General features: G+C 32.7%; 1 protein-coding gene across 1 annotated transcript in view; it reads right to left on the bottom strand.

Moving 5' to 3' along the window:
- Positions 1-525: 525 nt before the first annotated feature.
- Positions 526-24,142, bottom strand: part of LOC129220579 (calcitonin gene-related peptide type 1 receptor-like) — a 65,002-nt gene continuing 41,385 nt past the window's right edge. Inside the window, exons 2-6 of the mRNA XM_054855010.1 lie at positions 13,736-13,876; positions 5,905-5,996; positions 3,140-3,243; positions 1,515-1,644; positions 526-540 (exon numbers count right to left, since the gene is read on the bottom strand). Of these exons, the coding sequence (XP_054710985.1) occupies positions 526-540; positions 1,515-1,644; positions 3,140-3,243; positions 5,905-5,996; positions 13,736-13,876 (482 nt within the window). The remainder of the gene's footprint in view (positions 541-1,514; positions 1,645-3,139; positions 3,244-5,904; positions 5,997-13,735; positions 13,877-24,142) is intronic.

Genomic DNA, 24,142 nt, shown 5'->3' with positions numbered 1-24,142 from the left:
TCAAGGCCGTTTCTTAAGTTATTTACTCTGCCATAATGTCTACCGATTTCGCTTTTTTAATTGTTGCCATAATTTAGGGTTTAATTTAGCGCCAATCGTTCCCAGGAGTGGATTTTTTTTTTCTTTTTGGGCGAATAAAAATAATTTTATTAGTGCAGCGAAAAGAAAGATAAACCGTAATAGACTGCCGCCTGCGCATTTCGCGTGATTTTAATTGTTGGGAAATGATCGAAATGATGTCTCAACGACTTAAAACTTTTAACTATTGACATCTTATGTTTGTTAACAAATAAAATGTTTGTTCAAGCAAGGCTTTTAAAATAACTTTCAATTTTTGCTCTTTGTTTTGCTTTTGCGATAATTCTTAAATTGGGACGGTCGTCCAGTTTTTTTTTTTTTTTTTTTTTTTTTGCGTGTGTAATTTTGTTTTTGTTGGCAGTATTGCTTCCTTGTCAAACATGGGGAGGGAGCAGAATTTATATGAAAAATATAGAAGAAAGCTTCGCGATAGCCACAACATACTAGTTAGTTCAGCAAATGCTAAAGTAGACAATACAATTAAATTAAAAAATTCGTTGAAAGAAATATAAGATGTGTAATTTTTTACTAAAAGCTTTTACTAAACCGTCTATATTTATTCAACTCTTAATTTTTAATTTGAATTTTATTGCTTATTTTTGCTATATTTATTGATTTATTTTAAAGATGCCGAACACCGAAGCCATTAATTCAAGAGCCCTCCATTACTTTTTTGACAGTGATTTCATATTGCGATAGTACAATACAACTTTCTAAATGTTCAAAAGTCATTGGTTGTTTAGAGTCACATAAAGAACATTCTATACAATCCACCATTCTTATTCCAAAAGAAGGTCTCGTAAACAATCACGTCCATTGAGGTATCTATAGATAGTCACTACAGTCTTCTTCGATAATACCTGAGAATCGTTATGTCCCTTCAAGTCGTTATGTCCAATTGGATTCCTGAGAATCGTTATGTTTTTTCCTCTAAGTCTTCCATCTCTGCTTAAGAGCACGTTGCACCATATTTTGCTTGAGAATTTTCCTGAGGGTCATATGTTAACAAATAATTTCGTTGTTTGGAAGAAAATTAGATGATTTATGCATTGTTCTACTAAGACTCCTTTCTTAGCCATTGTGTAACAGTTTCTTTATTGCCCACAAATTCGCAGTGATCAGGCTATTTTATAACTAACCAAAATAAAGACGTAAAGATTCTCTGCAGTTTTTGAATTTTGTAATCAAAAAAGATATCATGTACTTGTTTTATTTCATACTTTTTTTGTGAAAATCGAGATTCTAGAATAGTCTCCAAGTTTTTTTTTTTTTTTTTAATATTTTGTTTTTAAGAAAACAAATGACTGTATTTTAAAGGAATTTTCACTTACGACTGAGAAATTCCGTTTCTGTATGCCTGACTAATTAATAGTAGAGGAATATGGAGCAAACCAAAATTGTGTAAAATATTTTTATCAGTTTGCAGATCAACTTACCAGATCTCTATAGGATGGTATATTCGGCCCGCCCACCACTGGTAAGGATATGACAACAAGCATCAAGGAGTGGATGATGAGAGCTACCACAAGATTCCTGTGCACTCGTAGCCGAGAACACTGCAGCGATCTGCAATTTCAAAGAGTCGAAGATATACATGAAAAGATGAACAAAAATAATTCAAGCGAGCATATAAGTGCTTATAGAAGAGTTAAAAACAGGTTCTTTTTTTTCGAAAAATGTGTTCGTCCCATTTCCAATTTTCATTAATCAGAATTTTCTCAAAATTAAATGGCTTGCTGCAAGAATGAGGTAAGCTCCAGTTTTAATGTTTTCACGAAGTCCGCTTAAGAGCTTTAAACACCAAATTACATTTTTAAACTTTTAAAAATGTGATGACCCTTCTTGTACACACGGTATCACTAAAAGTATTAGGACACTTTCAGAAACCTATATTTTTACAAATTCCTCAAGGAACAATACACTAATTGTAAATTTTGTGTAAATGAATGGGTGATTTACTTTTTATTGGAAAATGGTAGATGAAGCATATCACTTATGTGACAAAAGTTACAGACGATTAATCTATTATTTCTCGAGAAACATAAATTTGTGAAAATTTCACGATACTTTTGGTGATATAGTGCATACCTGTACTAAAAAGCATACAAAGGGAGTTATTAAAATATTTAAAGAAAAAAAAATGAACGATGTTTTAAGTTAAAATTCAGACCTTGTAGGAACATTTATATTGGAGCTACTTCATTTTTGCAGCAGCAAGCACTTCAACTGTCTTAAGAAATAAAGTTTTCTCAATATGTAGTTAAAAGTTAACTCAAACCTTTATTAAAATATTAGAAAAGCTGTATGTGAGTACTTTTCTTTTATTACGTGATTTTAAAGAGCAGACTTACAGACTGATATTTAGTACCTATGATAGCCTTACAGGTACTGATTAGGTTGAGACTGGTGTACTGTAGAGTTCAAATGTCATTTAAAATGTATACCAAAGTACAAAAAGCAAGATTAGTTAGTAAATTTTAAAACGTAAGTACGGGGTTGACGAACCAATCGAGCAGTAGGCGGAGCTCCTAGTATGTGATGAAAAACGGGTGGAAAACAGGTGCAGTATTGAAGCTTGCGTGAAAACTTTAGTGTATATATTATTTTTCGTATTTCTTTCATTTTTTTAATTTGTCAAATCGAAGAAGGAAAATATCCAATACAAAAGAGGAATTTTTGAAAAATTAAGGCTCGTAAAAATATCAGTTGTTGAAAAACTGATACAATGAAATTCTACACTTCTAGAAAGAATAGTAAATCAATAGTTTAAAAAAATCCGTGATCAAAAATCACTATTAAAAAATACCAAAACCAATTCCTCCTCAGCACTTAGAAACTAAGGAAATGAAATAGAAAAAAAACTGAATTCATCTTTTCCCATATCTTTCTTAATCAGCGTTAAACTTACAGAAAAATAAGTTTGTTTTTCTTCTGTTTGTCTGAAAAACTGAAGCAATAGAAAGAAATACAACAAGCTCTTATCCTTCTAATCTGTTTCGTTTTGTGTCCGATCGGCTGTCAAAAACAGAAGAGCAATAAAAAGAAATTCTCTAATGCTTACTTGAAGTAGAAGAAGATGAAAATGGTGACTGCGAGGAAAAACAGAGATATTAAGGAGCACACAAGTAGGATGAGAGAGACAGTCAGAGGTGCTTTTGCTACCCCCTGTAAAGAGAAAAGAGGGATAAGTATGAGGATAACGTTTTATGAGATATATTTTGAGAAACAGTTTAACTTTTATAGCACAAAGAAAGTATTAAAACTAAGCATGACAGAAAAATATTTGGAAATAGGAACTTGATTAGTAGCGTTACTACATGGCGGCGGAAGAGGTGGGTCGCCACGAGTGACACCTGAGGAGGTCACAGCTAAAAGACATTATGAAAATTATAGATTAGTTCAATTCGGAAATTTGCCACCTCCCTGTATATTTTACATAATTCATTCAACTGTCAATAACTCGAAATCCAAAAAGACCGCCTAAAACTTTCGTGTTATTGGTAGTTCGAGTTATGGGAAGTTTCTACAGCCTTCTCAAGAGTAATGGACGATAGAAAGGAATATTCGAGTTATCGAGAGTTAACTATGTTTTACCTATCACACGTATGTATGGGGCCTCCGTTGCTCTATGATAGAAGCGTCGCTTCATATGCCGGAGGTTGCGGGTTTGATTCTGCGCTGGTGCCCTGGATGTTATTTCCTCTCTATATGCTGTAAATCTTAGTTGTGTTGTCTTATCTGCTAATAAAGAAGTCCAACCTTTCGAGGCAATGGCACCAATCTTTCTGTAGTACTTTATTACCGACACGCCAACAGCAACAACACGTTATGTATTTTATATTAAACAGTATGTTCCTCACACAATGAATTCAAAATTTATCTCTCTATCTTGATTCACGTAACGTGATTTAAACTTACGTTGCACCAAAATAACAACGAGCAGTTTAAGAAAATTGTATGAACTTGTTTACATGCATCATTAAAAAGGTTATTTTTTTCTTTGCGTGTGTGTGTTGGTCTAGGGTGGAAAACACCCCAAATTAATTACCTCTACTAGTGACTCCAGTACTGAGAACGCCACTGCTTTAATGTCATGATAATTATTTTATTCTTGTCGCCTTTAGACCATATAGCGCAATAGTATATTAAAATGATATTTACTTGTAAAAAAATCAGGTAAATAATAAGTGTTTGTATGGTTTTTTCAAATTAATATCAGTGACATACTAATCAAATCGAAATTTATAAGCAGGGAATTAGAAAATAATCTTACATGAAAAAGAGCCCTAAATGAAAGAGAAAGTGAAAAACAAAACTGAAAGTAGTGGAATGTAGTGCAAAGTAAAATGGTTAAGATAACTTACTTTTTTCAACACGAAAAATTTGGAAATTTGCTTTGAAAATTACGGTACATAAAGAAAGTGCAATTTTTTTTATAAAACTTGCATTGAAACTTTATTTTCAATTTTTGGCGCTAAATTTATACTTTCAAAAAAGAGTAAAATTTGCACTCTTTTTTTATATTGGACAAAGTGAAAAATAAAATATTCTTCTAATAAAAATTTTATTTTTAGTAATTCAAAATATTTTTGGTCTAATAGAATAAAATAGAGAATGAATGAGAAAATAAGTAAGTTATTAAATGAAGGAACGTAAATTAATTAATTAATAAAGGAATACGTAAGTGATTTCATATATGATTAAACAAGTATGTGAAATGAACTATTTCACTTTGCCCCATCAACTTTACCCCGTATGCACTTGACTTATTGTACAAATTATTTAAAATTAAATTAAGCTAAATAAAAAAAAGCTTAGAAATAAGTTAAGTAAATAAATAAATACTGCAGCGAATATTAGTTTATTGTTACTTTACGTTCAAAATGTTAATAACAAGAATTTTATCAGTTTATAGTATTTAAATTAATTTTTGATTGAAAGCAAAACATTGCAAAATGAATATCAATTTTTGAAAATCGCCTGTATTATCATATGCTTGAATCTTCAGAGATAACTTTTTCCTGACTGTAATAGACTACATAAGGTATTAAATGGCTTAATGGTAAATAGCTTGGTGGCGCTGAAAACAAAATAAATATTGTACCATTTCACTTTGCCGCACATTTCCCTACAACATTAATGGCATAACAAAGAGATGATCTGCTGATATAATGAAAAAAATTTCGATTATTAAAGCTGGTTATCTATACTAGCTAACTTCACAAGTTCTTGCAGGTCAAAAATCAAAGTTGAAACATCCAGGAATAAAGTGCAAATCTATGCGTAAAAATGTCTCATTTGGGCTATTGAATTGATTATGTTAGTTTCAAACTTTAACAAACAATTCATGAATTTGAGCTCACAATGCACTGTAGCGTAAAGGAATAATAAAAGTAGTGTTATATTTATTTTAAAGCACATTAAAAGAAAAATGGCAACCTACATTGTTTATCGTACTAACACGCGTCTCAGAATGTAAGTTATAGGGCCCTTAATAGGTACAAAAGCAATTTTTGCCCATTAAAGATATCCTCTCACGAAGTAAGCTTATGGAATTTGGGACATAGGTGGCAAAAAAGTGTAAAACTGTAAAAATTGATTAAAATGCATACATGCACTGCAACAGCTACGTCTTTCCTGTATTAGTAATAACACAAACGGTACTCAATGGACTTATAAAACCAGCTGTATACATAATCAACTCCTCTGTATAACACCAGCCTACTTTAAAAAATGTTATAATCGTTTTTATGATAATATAGACTATATAAGCATCTTTAAGCACATTACAAAACATGTTTTGAGAAAACGTCAATTCATTCTTACCGTGGTTGTGAAATTCAAGCACTCGTTGTAATTGGTCCAGTTTCCCCATAACCATTCTCCATCTTTATTACACACTCTATACGCTTTGGCTTCTGTAATAAAAAACCAAGTTCATTCAGAAATAATGCAAAGAGCCATTAACACACAAAACAATGGACAGGAATAGCTTTTCTTTTATTTTGGAACTATTAATACACGATGACTGCAGAAAGACAAGACAAAATGCTTTGAAAAAAAAAACATATCAAACAGGGAGTTGTTTGGGAGGTTGTTACATAGTACTCTCCATAAACCATTAAGACGACACTTTCAAGTTGATGAGAAAATTAACGCAATTGTTATATGCACATTAAACTAATGTTTATGTGCATATAACTTGTGTTTGTGCTAATGATTATGTGTTAATTAATGTTGAAGCTAATTCAAGTTTAAAATGTGTGCTGCAATATGGTACCCGTATAAAATCTGTGAATTAGTTAAGACTTTATGTTCATCATGTTTTGTGAAGAAAAGGAGATTTACTGGAATATGATATGCTAAAAAATAAATTAATGCTAAATGACTAATAAGTAAGGGTAAATACGTGATAAAAAAACGTGCTTTGTGAAAGGTGAATTCCAGCCAGGAAGGACAGTTTGAACAAAAAAATTGATGTATTTCTGTCTGTGAGCATATCAATATATATATATATTTTCAAAAACTAATGCATAGACCTTTATACACATCATAGTAAGTTGCTAAAAAAGCCAAAGCCAGGAATTTTTTGCCAGTAACTTTTCTTAAAAATAAAATTTAAAAAGCGGTAACGAAAGGACATTTTTGCAACATGATTTTCACTCAATCATGTTCTCTCCAAAAGTTCAACCAAACTATAAAAGGGAAAATTCTATAAAAATTAGAGCACATACGGGAGTGTTCAATCATTAAAATTTCGCATTTAGTTTAAAAAAAATAATTATTATTTTAAGCATATAAATTATGTACTTGTTAAGGGTAACGGAAGGACAAGAAGTCGAAAAGAAATTAACTTGGTAAATTTCAACTTACATCTATTCAGCTAATACAGCAGTCTGAAACAATGACGTCTAATACCTGAGCCATCTGTTACAATTCTGATCCTTGAAATATTCAAAAATATTATCAGAATCCGTAGAACATTTATCTTCTTTGTCAGGGAATACAAAGATCATTCTCACATGCATTTCAACCAAGATATTTTTACTCCTTTATCTTCGATATGAAGTACCTGTCCAACATTGCCCTTTGTTAATTCTTTTTCCTTACCTTCAACTAACAAAACATGTCCAAATATTATAAATCCTTTCCCATATTCTCATTATTTGGTGCTTTTGATTCAGCTGTATATTCTTTTTAATATTATTTATAACTGTCAGTCTGTTGACTGTCAGTCTGAAGTGAAATCTCCTTCGATTCGTTGAAATACTGACTTGATTCAATAACATAACTTGCTACAGGGTTCAACATATTTTGTGGGTCAAGATGAGAATGGATATTACTCCATCTTTTTGAAAATTGATCTTTGAATTCACTGATCTCTTCGCAGTATGATTAAGGGTTGAACTAATGCTTTCAACAGCCCTTTCTTGTGTTAACAAATACGAAAGCAGTTTCAATATTGTATTGTTCCAGTATAAGTATCAAGTTTGTAAGCAATGGTTTCTGCTTAAATTGGCTTGTCATATAACAAACATGTTATACCAAAATGATTTTCACATGCTTAGGAACTTTTAAGTGTAGTTTTCATGATTTTTATCACATACAATAGAATAAATAAAATCACAAAACATTTTTTTTAAAATCAAATAAAAGTTTATTTTTTAAATGAAAAGCACACATAGTTTTTGTACAAATATTACTTATATATGTTTTAAATGTGCCTACTAACTTTAAACAATAGTTTGTTTTCCACTAGCATTTTAAAATTTTACCCTGTATCAGATTATAGATAAAATATCCTTCCGTTACCGTATTTTTTTGTCCTTCCGTTACCATTAAAAAACCATGTAAATTAAATCTATATTAAAATACCAACTGAGCCCCTTTGACAAGGAATATAATTCTGCTTTGCATAAGAAAAACATTCGTTTCAATAGGTTCTTGGTGAAGTAAGTGAGATGTAGTATTTTGGTAACGGAAGGACACCAAACTGTCACCTCAGTAATAGACCTATTTCACGGTTAATAAAAAATTAATTTTAGATTACTTGCCGAAAAGTTTAACTAGACATTCAAAAGATAAAAGCTAACCTAAATATTATATGCTGACAACAAGTATATTGAAATTACAGTATGTAACGAAAAAGAGATTTTTTGATCTGTAAAAACACAAAGAGAAAAACTTGATTTTGTACTTAATTTTCCAAAAGTCATCAAACTATTGGGAAAAACAGGTTGAGATTCAAGAAATTTGTTTATCTCTTAAGAGAATGGTATATGGCAAGTGTCAGAATATTAATTTTAAAAATTCAAGTATCATGTCCTCCTTTTTCCTGGAATTCACCAAAACACGAAAGCGACATAAGAATCGAAAAAATCGTAAGTTTTGTAACTTACGTTAGTCCAGTTCTGAGGCACAGAATTTTATATAGAAAAAATCTGTACCTCATAACCGGAATAAATTAAGTCACACAATAGCGACTTTACAAGGGGGACAGGAAAAGGTTGTCTGACGCCTGCAAAAGATGGAACACGCGCTCTTTTAAAGCTGGTAAATAATTTTTAAAAGGTCTTTTTTTTTAGAATTTCGTTCACATGGCTTGATGCGGAATTCGCAACTCCAATAAACTATAGGGCGCACTGCAGCCACTGTCCTAATGGCGGATGAAAAAGGTAAAACCAAAAAACACAGCCCCGTAACTTATAACTTGCAATGACGCTTAGTGAATGACATTAATTTTTCATCTTGTTTGTGGGACAGCTTTTTTTTCTATTCTTCTGGAAACTACATTACATCATAAACTGTCTGAAGACTGTAGTTAACTGTAAAGAAAACACGTGGAATGGAATTTTTTTTAACCTTTTTCTTTAGTATTGTTAATCACCGCAAGGTAGCGTACTTGAGTTCTGAAATTGCGAATAGAATTCTACAATCTACATACGATGCACTAATAAACGAAAAATCGCAATTTTTTGGACTTGCGACAGTCTTCCTCTGAGGTACAGAAATGAAGCCTATAGGAAGTGACGTCAACAACTCTTGGTTTGTAAGTTTCCTTCCGTTTCCTTACTTTGCCATGAAACACAGGAGAAAAAAAAATCAAACACATAAAAAATATAAATGCGCTCTGGCCCGCGAGAGAATGAATAGCTGCCCTCCAGTAAAAAAGAAATGAGCATCACTGATGTGTGCATATTTTTCTTAGAGGTCATCAGTCATCAGCTAGCCCCCCATATTCATAAAAAATGGCTACCCAAAAACCATGTCTTAGTCGCCATAAGTGGCCGACCATATGTTTTTGCATTTTCTAAAAATCGTATCGTATATCATACTGCGACAACACGCTTCAGGAAAAAAATGGAAGGAGCAAGTCCAATGATTGGACTATAGCAAAAGTTGACCCAAAAACCCCAAATCACATGACTCGGCAACGACAAAGGGTTGGCCTGTTTTGCGTGAAATAAGCGAAAGAAACCTGATTTCTTCCAATGTTTTTGCTTTAAAATCTATCACGTGACTTGAGGTCTTGGCTTCACGAATGAAATTCTTCACTACCTCCTTTTTATCTCCTCTGAATTTTCTAGTCCTTGATAGTCTAAGATCCGGCTGCAGAATTGCTGCACTCATCGAGTATAAAGTCAAAATCAAATTTTTATAATGCATTATGAAAGGGGCAATGTGTTTTGGCTAGGTTGCCTAGCAAGAAGTACCCGCAAGTGTTTCTTTTATCAAATTAATATTGTTTGACATTTTGGGAAAAAATTGACGCATTTGTTATTAAAATAAACTATACTGTATTTTAAAGAAATATACCTAAAGAACTTGAAAAGTTATGACTGCCGTTGCGTAACTGACCGCTACATATTCGCAGCTACATGCAAACGGGTACTATTGGTGCACATTTATGCACTCATAAAGTATACTCATCATTTATTTATCAAATTAAAGCTATTTTTTTTCTGAACGTGATAAACTAAGGTTGCCTATGCAAAAATGATCACAAGTGGGGGTTGCCAGCTTTTAAATATTGCTTAGAATGAAAGAGTTAGCGCTTTGCAATATTCGTTCAACAGGGATGGCGATAGCCCGCTCTGCGCATGGGCGTATCCAAAGGGGAGCAAGGTAGGGCAGCTCCCCCTCTTCGAAAATAAAAAAATATTTTGAATTTAAAAAAAAACTTTAAATTGACGGTTGTTTGAATTTCTGAATTTATCAAAGAGTTCAGATGTAGTAACTTGTTTCTGAGTTTGAGAGTGTATACATCGTCTTTGGAAGCTCATTGAAAAGAGAAAGTAATTGGTGTCTAGTTGGGTTAATACCGCACTCAATTTAGAATTTCATTGCCTGCAAAATCTTGGAATAAAAGGGGGGGGGGGCGCTCCCTCCATTTACTAATTCCTGCTATAAATGGTAGCCAGTGGCTACTATCCAGAAGTCCTAGTCTACAGCTTTACACTCAAGATATTTTGATAGGGAATAAAACATTTTCTAAATTTTATGTCGCCTTAAAGCTAACTAAAGAGGTATTAAATAATTATTTTTATTAGCAACTTAAATGCAAAGAGTCAAAAAGAGAACAACGGGATCTGAAATTAAAATTAAGGAATTAATGAAAACCCATTGATCCGAAAAGAGGCAAGCTTGACAAGTTCTAAATAAACTTTCAAACTCTCGAAAATCGATAATAAAGCGATTTCAAAAGCATATTTGAATGGCAGAAATGAATAATCTCATTCCGCTCTGAATAGTCTTGTAGATTTTAACAAACGGCAAAAGTGCATCGGATGACGTTTTCTACTTGAATTGTTAGTTCGATTGTCTGCATTTTTCGTTTCACTTTCTGCATTAAACGACGTATTGGCAGGCGATGGAAAATAAATTCCGCTTTGGTTCAAGAAAAGACTTGAGATATTTGTAGCAAAACTTTTGTCTAAGATTAAATCGTTAAACGTTATTTTGAACTGATTTTGACTTTAAGTCAAGTAAATCTAGTTCTGTCAACTATTTTAACCCTTTTTGCCTAGTTTTATAAAAGTTTCCCGTTTTCCTTTTGGTTTTATATATAGGGTGATCTAAAAATCAGAAGAGTTTTTAAAATCTTCTAATTTTTAAATGATTTACGATAAAATAATGAGATTTTCACATAAATGTTCAGCAACATAAGGGATTTTAGCTTAGAATGGAAACAAGATTTTTTTTACATTCGTTACATTTTTGTCCGGAATGTGCCATTGGAGTTTACCTAATGAAATAATATTATGCAGCTCATTTTCATTAATGAAAGAGTCTCAATGCAACAGCTATTCAATTAATTGCCAATCATTAAAATTGACACTCCCCCTGCACAGTGTAAAAAGGAATCTCATAGAGTAAATCTGATACATGAGGGCGTATCGCTTCTATTAACCAAATCAAACAAGTTGACCGATCTCTATAAATAGAGTCGACTCTCGATAACTCGAAGCCATATAGCTCGAATAATCCTTTATCTTGAAGCTTTCATTCGATCCCGAAATAATTCGGTGCTTTCAATAGAAAGTTGTCTCTACATGTCGAATGTACTCCTTGAAAGTCGAAGTTTTTACGCGAGTTTCGTTTCCACTTTATTCATATAAATGCAGTTAAACTAAGGGAAATAAAGTGTTTTTTTTTCCTTTAACACATTGCTTTGCTTATAAACTTGTTGAGAGGGGTAATTCATCTATAATAGCGCTCTTAATTGCCACAGTTGCAAGATTACGTGAAAAGTAACCAATTGGACTACTTTTTGTCTGGCTGCCGAACAAAATGTTTTTGCTGGTTAATCATTGAGAAACTTTAAATTTTGGCAAAAATAGAAAAAAAATAGCTTTTATTTTTTGTATTTACCAAACAATCAGCTTTTAGGACAAAAGCTAGGTTTAAAAGCAATGCGAACTGAAATCATCGAGAGAAAAGAAATTGGGCCTATACGGCATACAAAATTAATATCATTTTAAGATGCGATAAAGAATGTTAACAGTCAAAAAAACTTCCTTTTTCGAAGCATTTTCATTTTTTTTTTCTTTGTAAAGATATTTTTGCGTGGTACTAAAAATTAGTTGTAGCCAAACTATAAGTGTAATAGTCTATCAATTATGCACTTTCCAAAAAAATATATCTATCATTCTTCAGAAGCCTGGAAGAGAAACTTCCGATAACTAGAACTACCGATCACTTGAAGATTTTAACCGATCTTTTGGGACTTCGAGTTACCAAGAGCTAACTGTACTTGAATTGAATATCCCAACGCCAAGAAGTCACAAGATTTAAGATCTGGAGACCATGGTGGCCATTTATACCGAAAACATCGGTAAAGGACATGCCTGTCTCCAAATGTCAACCTGTAAAGTGGTCATTTGAAAGATGATTAGTTTTTAAAAAACTTTAAGTTTTTGACAAAATTTTATTCTGTGTAAAAAAAAATAATAAAGGCTAAAATAATTGAATGATGCCAGTTTTGATCGGTTTCAGTTTTCCATCAGTTAACTAAATAATTTAACAAGGGATCTCCCTTTTGAAACCCGAAACGAGAGACTTTAAATAGCACTGCAGGTCCCTTTTTAACCATCATCATTGTTAATACTCTATAGTCTAATGTATAGTGTTAGTATTTTTTCATTAAATTTTATTAAATAAGTTAATTATGTAAAGTAATTTTTTTTTCTAATTTGTTTTGATGTTTCACTAATCATTTCTAAACAAGCTATTTTGATTTAAATGCACATTTTGAATGAATATTGTTTAATCCTGTAAAAACTAAACATAGTAACTTCGAAGAAAATTATTTTGAGATAATGTCGAGCAATTAATCATCCCATATAGTTACTGATTATAAAGAGAGCGCAATTGTTGTAGTTTTGTAAAAAAATCTTTAAGATGTTTAGGCGCTACAGTAACTGAATTGATAAATAAATAAAGCGTAAAACAAGATATTGGTATTTAACTCAAATTGGAGAAAGGTTTTAGTCGGCAAAAACTTATTGATTATCCTAGGAGACTACTAAAGCGTCTTTTTTTAGAGGTATAGAAATTTAGGTTGGCAACACTGTTTGATACGAGTATGTGTGTCATTTTTATAGCTGTCACTTGTTTGTGTTCAGTTCGGTTTGCCATTTCATCATGAATAGACAACAAGACGGTGCAACATGCCACACAGCGCGTGTCACAATTGATTTGTTGAAAGAAACGTTCCGTGAACAAATAATTTCGCGTAATGGACCCGTGAATTGGCCTGCAAGATCATACGATTTTACACCGCTGGACTACTTTTTGTGGAGCTATGTGGAGTTTCTGACCTGCACCGATAATCCACAGACGATTGACGCCTTGGATGAGAACATTCGCCACCATATTACTGAAATACGGCCTCTATTGCTGAAAAAAGTGAGAAAATTGGACTTTTCAATTGGACTTTCTCTGAACCAGCCGAGAAGGTCTTATGCTAGAAATCATATTTAACGGCAAAGAATTATCTTTCGAATAAAGCAACATTCATGGCAATTAACAACATTTAACTGTGTTTAATTTGAACCTAAAGTTCTGTACTTCTAATAAAAACACCCTTTACTAACTTCTGGAATTAATAAAATACCAGAATGTCTTAAATTACTTCTGAGCATTCTAAGTGAGGTACCTGGTGGAAGAACGACACTCTTCACGTCTAGAGAGTCCACGTACTGTAGTACCTGTGTACAGGACCTCCAGGCTGTTTGCCCAGCTGGAATGGAAGGCCAACAGAGCACCGTGTCCCACGCAGGATCGCAGAAGACGACATCTGCAACAAAAATCCGTCCTTAATTCCATTTGCATACAGCCATATTAATCAAAAAATGAACAAAAAACCAATTCTCAAAAATATGTACCGTTACGAATAATATCCCAGTTTAAACAATACTTAGGAGACTTTTTAAACTTTCGTTTGGCGCCTTTTAAGCCTCTCGCAAAATTAAATCACCCCCGGGTTACCAATACGAGGCGTACGCGCGTAGACTGAAAGGAAGCGATAAGTGTCTGTGGCAGGGGATGGTCCAGGGTCCTTTTTGATGCAAACCCAGTGCTTTAACCGCTGAGCCAAAAGGATATTAAGGCTCAGGGACAAAGTTAGGTTATGTGCTTTCTGAGCGTACGCCACAAAACCAACCAAAATATAGCAAGCTTATTACTAACATATCTTCTGTTTGCTCATTAGCAAAAGGGGCTGTTACAAACGTACTCTTACTCTAATGCGCTTACTACCATACCAGTTTAGTTATTTAACGCATCAATTTTTATTTTTTAATTTTGTTTTTAATTCAAAGACATCACAGGGAAATTCAAAGCCGATTTGCGAATCGTAAGAAATTTTTGTTGGCGGATAACAGAATAGTTACGAACACGTTCTCGTTCAAGAAACGTTCTTGGTCATCATGGCGTGCCGATAAGTTTTAGATACATTCTCGTTCTCTCCAAAATATGTTGCTGATTTAGTAAAGTTCTGAATAGAAAATTTAAAATTGACTTAGGCTTCTATATTGTATAAGTTGTACAAATTCTAATTCATCAGGTGATAGCTGATTTTAGAAAAATAAGTTTTCACTAAATCAATTTTAGCTAGACTGAATACACAACGCATATATCAAACACCTCGACTGCACATTCAGATTATGTAGTTTCACGCATTCTGCAAAAGACATAACCGAGCAGGAGGCCCATATCATTCATTGAAACTGAGATAATCTTCAAACAAGCAGCGAAAACTAATTGAGCACACCAGCGAGATTCAGCAAGCATGCAAAGTAATGGTAAAAACTCAGCTTATAAGTTCTTACCAGGGAACCACACTACTTCAGTAATCATGTAAAGTTCAAAATGGTCGCATTCAAAAGAGCATATTTAGACATTTTTTTGACCCATAGACTGTGTGACCTCGCCCCTCGTTTTCGCGATATAGGGTCTTAAAGTCTGCCGAAATCTCAAGAAAAACACTACAACCAACACTGCAATACTAAAAACAAACATTTTTTCACCTGAATAACATAATCCATTTTCATGTTTATTTCAATTTTTGTTGTGAGAAATAAAAATTTTGATCGAAAAGTCACTCCTTGTGGCTTGTTACATTTCTGTCTTTCTTCAATTGAAATTCGCAGTTCTAAAACTTGAATATGCCACTTGGCGGTGATCCAAGAAATTAGCCAAAGATGTGAAACATTTCAATTATTCGCGGGAAAAGCAAATTTCTCAATGGACAGGTATACTGCGGTGTGCAGGTAAAGGGCAGTATCAGCAGAAATTAGTTTTCGAGATATTTGAAGAAATGCGTGTCGGATTCAATACAAACCATCAGGAAATCTTCGAACTAGACTTTTTTCCGCGCCTTTTTTTCAGCGGAAACCAAATAAGCAAGCTTGTACAATAACGCTTCCGTACAGTAGGTGACAAAAATACAAAATATATATATATATATATATATATATATATATATATATATATATATAAATTGCAGTTACTGCCCTTTACCCGCCCTTGACAGTGTAAGTGCGTAGATTTTTGTTTGACCTCTTTCAGCAACCATTGACTAGAGACTGCAACGCCGCCTGTAAGTTATTTGAATTGCGAATCAAAGGCTAAATCAAAAGACAAAAGTGATCACAAAAAATTAGCATCGGTGTGTGTATTTGTAACATCAATCGCACATGCCAATACTGCTATTCGTCACTCTCTTAATAACAACATATCTAAGCAAGCTACTAAGTTATTCTCCATGAAATGTTATTCTTTGCTAATGCTTCGATTCATTATTTTGATGCAATTTTCCTCATGAGGTATTCTTTTGGACAAGAGCAAGTCAGTTTATGTCGAAAACGTGGGGGAGTATTATTATTTACTGAGCGAATTCCATTAGTTTTCGCAATACGTATATTCGATATTTTTGTGTGGATGTCAAAAAGTAATACCACGAGTTTCATTTTGAGCAGTTGAGAAGAGCCGGATTATAAAAAATAGTTTGGGTTTTATTTTATACTAGAACTAGATGGAAACATCAATTCTAAAAATAGCGAAAAGCCATTTTTCAACTTCAATTTCATATTATAATTGATTCCGTTGAATTCAATCCATTTTAAGAAATGTTCTTTTTAATCGTAAGACTGTTTTCATATGTCGAAGAAAAATATTACTTTTTTATATTGAATAATGTACAAAAAACATGAATACATTATAATATAAAACATAAAAAAAAATCTTTGACTGTTATAATGAAAAAGCACTTTTTTATGAATAGTACATTAACAAAATTGATTTTTGAAAGACGATTCTGCATTCACATAATGATTTACTTCTTTAAATTACGGCCTGAAGCTATTTCGGGGTACGATAAAATGTATAAAATGAATAACATACAATTTTACGTCTTTGGAATTGGTTTGATAAATTTGTTTGTGATTTTGTATAGCTCGAATTATGTCGAAAATTTAGAGACTTATTATTTTTTCTTGAGTTTTAGAATTAGTGAAACTAGAAACAAAATGTTACACTTATTATTATCAGGAAATGTAGATTTTAAAATATTTTAATATTTGGGCATAACATGAAATAAATTCACTTGGAAATGAATAACATAATGACGCGAAAATTTTCCATTATGCAACTTAAGAGAAGGGAAAAAATAAAATATACAAATTTAACTATTAAAATCAAATTTAGGCAGTCAAAACAAATCAATAATAGAAAATACATGTCTTTTACAAGACTTTGTTTTCGAAAAAATGTTCAGAACTTTCTGTGCAATGAAATAAGCAAAATATTTCATCAAATAATCTTCATAGTTAAATGTCAAAAAATTCTGAACCTCGAAAATAATTAATAGTTTTATCTAAAGTAATATCGCTGTTCCAACAATATGAAACCTGACCTTGAAAATATTTACTTCTTTTCGGAGAGTTCAGTGAAAAGGGAGGGATTATAGATTTTGAGTTCAGGTTGGGTTACCTTCGTAGCGTTGTTGCTAATGTATTCCTGCTGAAATCCAGGCGAATAAAATGTCCGCTTTTCAGTAAACGCCCCAGGAAGAAATAATCATTCAAAAGTTGTGTTATCGAAGCGAAATCCTGCTGTTGATAAAAATTCAGTACTCATTGCACATGTGTTCTTTAGAGCAGCCATTCATACCTATGCAAATTTGTTACATTTTAGTTTTAATTCATCGAGTTCTTCATCATGTACGTTAAATTTCATTGGTTAATAGTTTATTGAGCAATCACATTGCTTATTGTTCTCACTTGACCGTTTTTGATGTCCTATGTTTTTATCCCCCCCCCCCCCTTACTCCCTCTGCAGCACCACCGCCGGCCAGCCGCCTCACGATGCTGCTCCTCTAGCGAAAACCGTCTTCAGGTTGGACCACTTGCCTACACACACACACACGCATACATACACACACATACACACAAACACACATACACGCACACTAATGAACACATACACACAAACACATATACACACACCTACACATGCACACACACGCACACATACACACACATACACACACGCACACATACATGCACACACACGCACACATACATACACACACACGCACACACATACACGCACACACACATACACACACTCATGCATGCACACAGACACACACACCTACATACACATGCACATTCGTGATTGCGAAAAACATAATTTGAATTCCAGATGTCAAAATTTGAATTAACTTTTATTATTTTTTCATCTGCGCTTAATTAAACCGAAAAGTTCAGCTAAAAATATTCAATATTTTCTTTTAAACTGTAAATTTATTTGTAAAATTCATCAGCATTTACGAAGATAAATTTGTAATGCTATGAATTCAAGATGAATGCACGAATAAAAGTATTTCAAGATGAAAGATTCGTCAAAGTATCAGTTCATCACGATACGAATTTATTACTCGTTGTAGCCATAAATGAGGCAGTGAGAAGCAAAGGGATGCAAGTGGCAAAATTAAAAATTTGGAGATAACTAGTACAAATGGTAGGTGAGCCGTTTCTCTGTTTTGTGGCAGGAGGTAGTACTAGTAGTCCTCGTACTGTTCGTTTTCCCTAGCCGAGACTTAACGCCGATTTGCACATGCGTCAGGTCTGCTCTGATTTTATCAAAATAGGGAGGGAAACCCGGAAGTAAAAGGTGCAAACTAACATGTTCAGCAGTTCTTCCATTGTAGCATCGAACAAGACAGCGACAGCAAGTGCGAGCGGAAAGTGCCCATCCTCAACCAATCACCCCCTTTTGAAATGGAATCGGTCCTGAGCGGAAGTCTTTGCTTTCGAGAACGGACAGTAGGTGCTGTTATACAGTATGAATTAGAAAAACTTTTCGATGGAAACCCGCAAAGGACCTTATCTTTGAACGTGTTTTACTCAAAACTTAAAAATGTCCACTTCCATCCCTTTACTTCTCACTCTCTCATATGTGATCATTATTTACTGGGGTAAATTTCATTTTTTTATGTGCTCTTCTATCAAGACGCTAATAAAAATTTGTTATTTTGTTTCTTTGCATTTATATTAATACTACTATGGATATATATATATATATATATATATATATATATATATATATATATATATATATACTTTTTCCAAATGTAGAGGAGTTTCTTCAGTTCGATATTCGCCCTTTCATCGTCATGAAATTGATACTTGTTTATCTACCAAGTAAATAGGTCATCGTTGACAAGATTCACGGCAACTGGCTAACCATCAATAGATGGCGTCACCAGTACATTCAACTTTCGTTCTTTAAATATAAGACTGAAAAGGATGAAATGTTTTCCCAGCATCTTAAATCTATTGTAAATTGCTTAACCATTAGCTGTGGAACATTCGAGCCCAACGAATTTTAAGAGCATGCACTTTACTCAATGGTGGGACCTTTATAGCTCCAGGCATCAAACCTAAGTTCCTCCGGTACCATGTTCGATGCTCTAACCTTAGCCTCCAGTACTTATTAGATGTTATTCTCCCTCGAAAGTAAACAAATCTTTGTTTTAGTTTAAAATAGATCGAAAAATAATGTCGTATATAGCAGTGTAACAAAATTCGTGCTAGTAATTACGAATGCTTACACTTTTATTTCGTCTTTTTGCAGGAAAGAGCATAAACTATCGTGGTAGTCATTCCAAAAACGACCGTTAAGGAATTAATTCTTGGTCTGATTTTAATTAATCGATTACTTCCAAAATTAAAAATTATGATGGATGATTTATTTTCATCACCACCTTAAATGATATCATTTTTGAAAAAATATCTCATCGCGTATTTATAAGCAGTGCATAGTTCGTACAACAACTAGCCAAATTACTTCATTAAGATTTCTGACGTAAGTATAATTTAATAAATTACATAATAAGACATGGTTAGAAAGAAAATAAACCCTTTTGAAATATTTTAAACAAAGACAACAACAGTATTTAATCAAGCAACAAAATGCCTTTGCTTAATAATACAGCGGACGCCGATAACCAAGTTCATCCTATTAAATGAAGTGATGGTGATGAAAAAACAACACCCCTCTCACCGCACTTGATCAATACACCCGAAGAAGATTGAAGATTTTTTTGCTTTAATATATCAGAGTTGAATTGATTTTCGTTGAAGAATGACACCAAATACACTGATAGTTTTTTGTTTTTTTTTGTTTTTGCCCCGAAGGGCAAGTAATATCGTCCTCCCTTATTTTTTTTCTTCTTTTTTGCCGTGAAAGGGCATTTCAGGATATATCTTCATGTTCACGAATAGATAGTTTTCTGTTCTTTAAAATTGTTTTGCTGTTCTGTATCAGAAAGAGATGAATATTCATACATTTATTTTGAACCTAATGTGACATTTACGTTTCTCAATTTGCCAGACGATCTTTGCTATTTTTTTTTAAATTTATCAATTATCTATCAATTGATTGCTGGAAATATCGTGTTTCCTATAGTTTTTTAGAAATGTGGGCTCATTTGGTGCCCAGTCTTGTGTTTAAAAATCTTCTGTGACAAAGGATTTACGTAAACTTTTTTCAAAAAATAAGATGTGACTTTAAAATTCTTTCATTTGTTTGTAACTACTTTTAATAAGAGATATAAAAGAGAATGTTAACCAGAAAGAAAAGCCAGCTTTTTACAAGATGCCTGATCTAGGAAACTCTTACAGTGCATCCACATTATTTTGAAATCCAGCGTCGTACTATTGGTATTTAATAGTTTAAAGGCTTCTGTTACTAGTTATTCTACTAAAAGTTTTGATCAAGTGCTTGTCAATGTTGCGTCGTTTACTATTTATGATATCTTGAGCTATTGAGTTTTTGAGCATGGATTTCAAAAATTGAAAACAATCGTCCATCATTACTCTTCGTGCAAATAATAGACTTAACAAAATCGCCTAGTGAAACAGATAAATATACACAAAGATAAATGAAAAAGAAGCCAAGTTCGGTCGAAAGGAAACTCGGGTTGGACGGTGTCATCGTCAAAAGAGCTCAAATCTAAAGGGTACCAAGTGCCATAGCAGTTCCTGATATATACGTATATATAGATGTTGGATTTTCCCATGTTCAGTCTTCAGTCCGTCAGTGTAAAAAATGGCTTTCAGATCTTAATAATTCAATTAATGTAAGAGGTATATTCAGAAAATTTAAAATTATAGAGCAGACCACTGTTTCCTAACCGGTGGTTCGTGAACCCTCAGAGGTTCGCGAGGTATACAAATATGGTCCACGAAAATAATACTATAATGGCGGATTTTTGACACGCTTTCTTCAGTTTCTCTCTCTATTGCTTTTTATCAGATAATATTCAATCCAAACTTGATAAAAACATTTGTTAAAAAAAATCGCATAGGAGAATATGCGAACTTTGAAACATCTTTTAATAACTTTTGAAAATTAATTTCATAACCATTTGAGTATGACAATCCCTATACCGTTTCCGTTGCGTTGCTCCAGAAATGCGGAGAAATGTGATAGCGCCTGTCGCGTAGACCCCAAGGTGGGGGAAAAGTTTTGTGAATAGGCTAAGAGATAAAAGGTGTGTATCAATGCAGCGAATACAAATGACATGACTAACAAGTGGTTTTTCCCGCGTCAAAGAGATTTTGAGGGAGTCGGGGTACTCCTTTACAGAATTGGGAAAATTTCAAGCCAACGAAATTATGTTTATCCTTTATCTCAAGCCAGGCTCAATATTCAAGACATTTTAGTACATATTGCGTCTGTACTAGATGAAGAAATTGCATTGCAAAATAACCCAAGGTCCCATGAAACAACGCCGCGACAACGCCGCGTCACTAAATAAAAAATGCGAGCTTTGAAAAAGTTAAGCATAATGTATATTTAGAAGAAAATTCCAACATTTAGAAACCAACTCCAGACTCAGACACACTCAGTTGATGGGATACTTTTGGTGGCCATAATGTGACGTAAACGATTCTTTTTCGAATTGTTTCCGAAATGAGTAGTAAAATTTTTCGATTGTTAAAAATAGTGCAAATAGAATTTTGTGCTGTTTGAGCATTTGCGTAAATTAGTTGGCTGATTATGTTCCATTCTAACAGAAGTTTGGATTCTTTTAATGTCGATAATTTTTATGCATCGTGAAAGCCGAGAAACAATATTATGTGGTTTTAGGGAATCTTTTTGCAAAAATTTTAACGAGATTCCTGATTGAAAGAATAAGTTAGAAAAAACATTACTTTAAGATTTGAACAGTCCGACGAAAAGTGAAAATTATAAACGCAATTGTATATATCGATACAGAGATAAGATCATAAACGAAATACAGAACTGAGTTTATGAAAGCCTTCAAACATGGCGCAAAAAATCTTATAACTGTTTTTCATTCAATTTATAAGCTTCTGCTTTTTCTGCTGAAGCTTCAGCTGAAAAATCAGCGCTTTCGATGGATATATAACTTTAATATGTGCAAGTATGTTTTCACCCCATATTAGGGAATTCATATGAAAATTGGATCTTAACCCTTCTATGAGGTTTTTTTCCACATAGCGGGTCAAAAATTACGCTGTGTGAATTTTTGAGCATTTAAGAACCCCTGTGCTAAATTTTAAAAAAAGTCGACGTAAACTGGGAATTTGTATAAGAACCATACACACACACGCACACAAATAAACTTCTTTTTTTTAATACATGTTGTTCCCGTTTAACCTGCAAAACGTCTATTTTCGCTACCGTTAGTCCTAGATGCAGATATATATATAATATATATATATATATATATATATATATATATATATGTATATAAACTCTAGGTCTGAACCTAGTTAACCTAGGTCTTTAACCTGGGGGCGCCGCCTCAGATTAAGAACCTTTGGGCTTGAGTATTTTGCTAAGGTAAAGCACAGTGAATTTAACTGTTTAAATATAAATATTGGACAGAATTATTAATGAGATTTGAAATAAGAAGTACGATGTAAAATGCTATAATTATAAAACATAACTCAAAGTTTTATAAATAAAAAATATTTGCTATACAAAAACATTATTTGGTTCAAGTAAATTTGTTATGATTTGTTTCTGGGATAAAAAAAAAAACTTTAGAAAAAAATTCCCAATGAAAGTTTTGACTTCTCAAAACATATTTATTTGCTGAAAATAGACTTGAACACCGCATTTGGTTCTAAGTAATTGCTCATCACAAAATAATTAGCAATAAGTGAAAGCCTCCTTAGACGGCTATAATGATCATTTGGATTGAAAAAAAAGGTAAAAGAATTGTATCGAATTTCCTCAGTAACTAAACAAATAAGAAAATAAATATAATTTTTAAAACAGAGAGAAAAGAATATTTCATTTAAACATCATTCTCCAAATAACTCCCTGCACAAAATTAAGTGAAAGGCTTTTTTTTTGTTTTGTTTTGATGTCGATATAATCTAGGAAGAAAACGGTAAAAAATAAAAATGTCTGAAAATAAAGAGCGAAAGCAAGCATGTTTTCAATCAAATATGAAAGAAAAAGAGTAAAGTATTTTTTCAAAAAAATACAGCACATACACGTTTAATGATTAACTTTAAAGCTCAGACTAAACATTATCGGTATTATTATTCCGTAATGAGATTGTGAAGATTTATTTTCTTCTTAAATTTAGAGTTTTCAATGAAAAACTAAATTACTCTTACAAAGATGTTCAAAGAAACATTTTGCTAAATTTGGTTACTAACTGCTCTTTTTGTTTGATATTTCCCTTTTTAACCCATCAGAGTAAATATGTTTTTTAATGCAATTTCAGAATGAACTGTGAAAAGTTAAGCGATCCACTATCATATGTGATTATGTTTGTGACGATAAAAAGCATTTTATCAGTTGACTGGTTTTTTTTTTCTTTCTAATCTTGGAATTTCATCAGTCTGGAATAGTTAACTACCAAGCTGGAGGCAGAATATATTTTTAAAGCACGAAGTTTAACTAAAACATAAAAAATAAAGCTACTGTTTTTTTTTTCATTTTTCAATACAAGAACACAAAGTATTCCCTTCAAATGTATTGTGTTTATGACAACTGACTCAACAGAGATCAAGTTGCAAAGTATTAACTAAAAAAATTGTAACTTGTAATTACTCTTCAATTCTTCTTGAAAATATTTAAAAATAAATGCATTTTTCAATAAAATAATAGTTATAATAGGTTTGCTAGATACCATGTTGCCATCTTGTGATAATCGGTTAAAAAATCATTTCATTATGAAAACAGAGTTGATCTGACCTGATCTTAAATTCAGGTTTTTCCAACATAGATATGAAGAAAATATATCAACAATCATCGTAAATGCTGTTGTTCTGTTCTATCAATAAACAATATTGCAACTTCAGGATAACATAACGTTTAATTTCTTCGCAAAACCCAGACAAAAAATAAATAGAAGGGAAATACAATGCAAAAATAAAATACACTGGGCCTGTTTTTGTACGGTGGATAGGGACCGCATACAAAAATCGCATTTAAAAAATCGTTCGTTTTATAAATACCTTCGTCCAATTTTTTTTTTTTTTTTTTTTTTTTTGGGGGGGGGGGTGCG

The sequence above is a fragment of the Uloborus diversus genome, chromosome 4 (assembly GCF_026930045.1).
Source record: "Uloborus diversus isolate 005 chromosome 4, Udiv.v.3.1, whole genome shotgun sequence".
NCBI classification, from domain to species: domain Eukaryota; kingdom Metazoa; phylum Arthropoda; class Arachnida; order Araneae; family Uloboridae; genus Uloborus; species Uloborus diversus.
The sequence above is the reverse complement of the archived record's forward strand: the minus strand, read 5'-3'. Positions and strand labels throughout refer to the sequence as shown.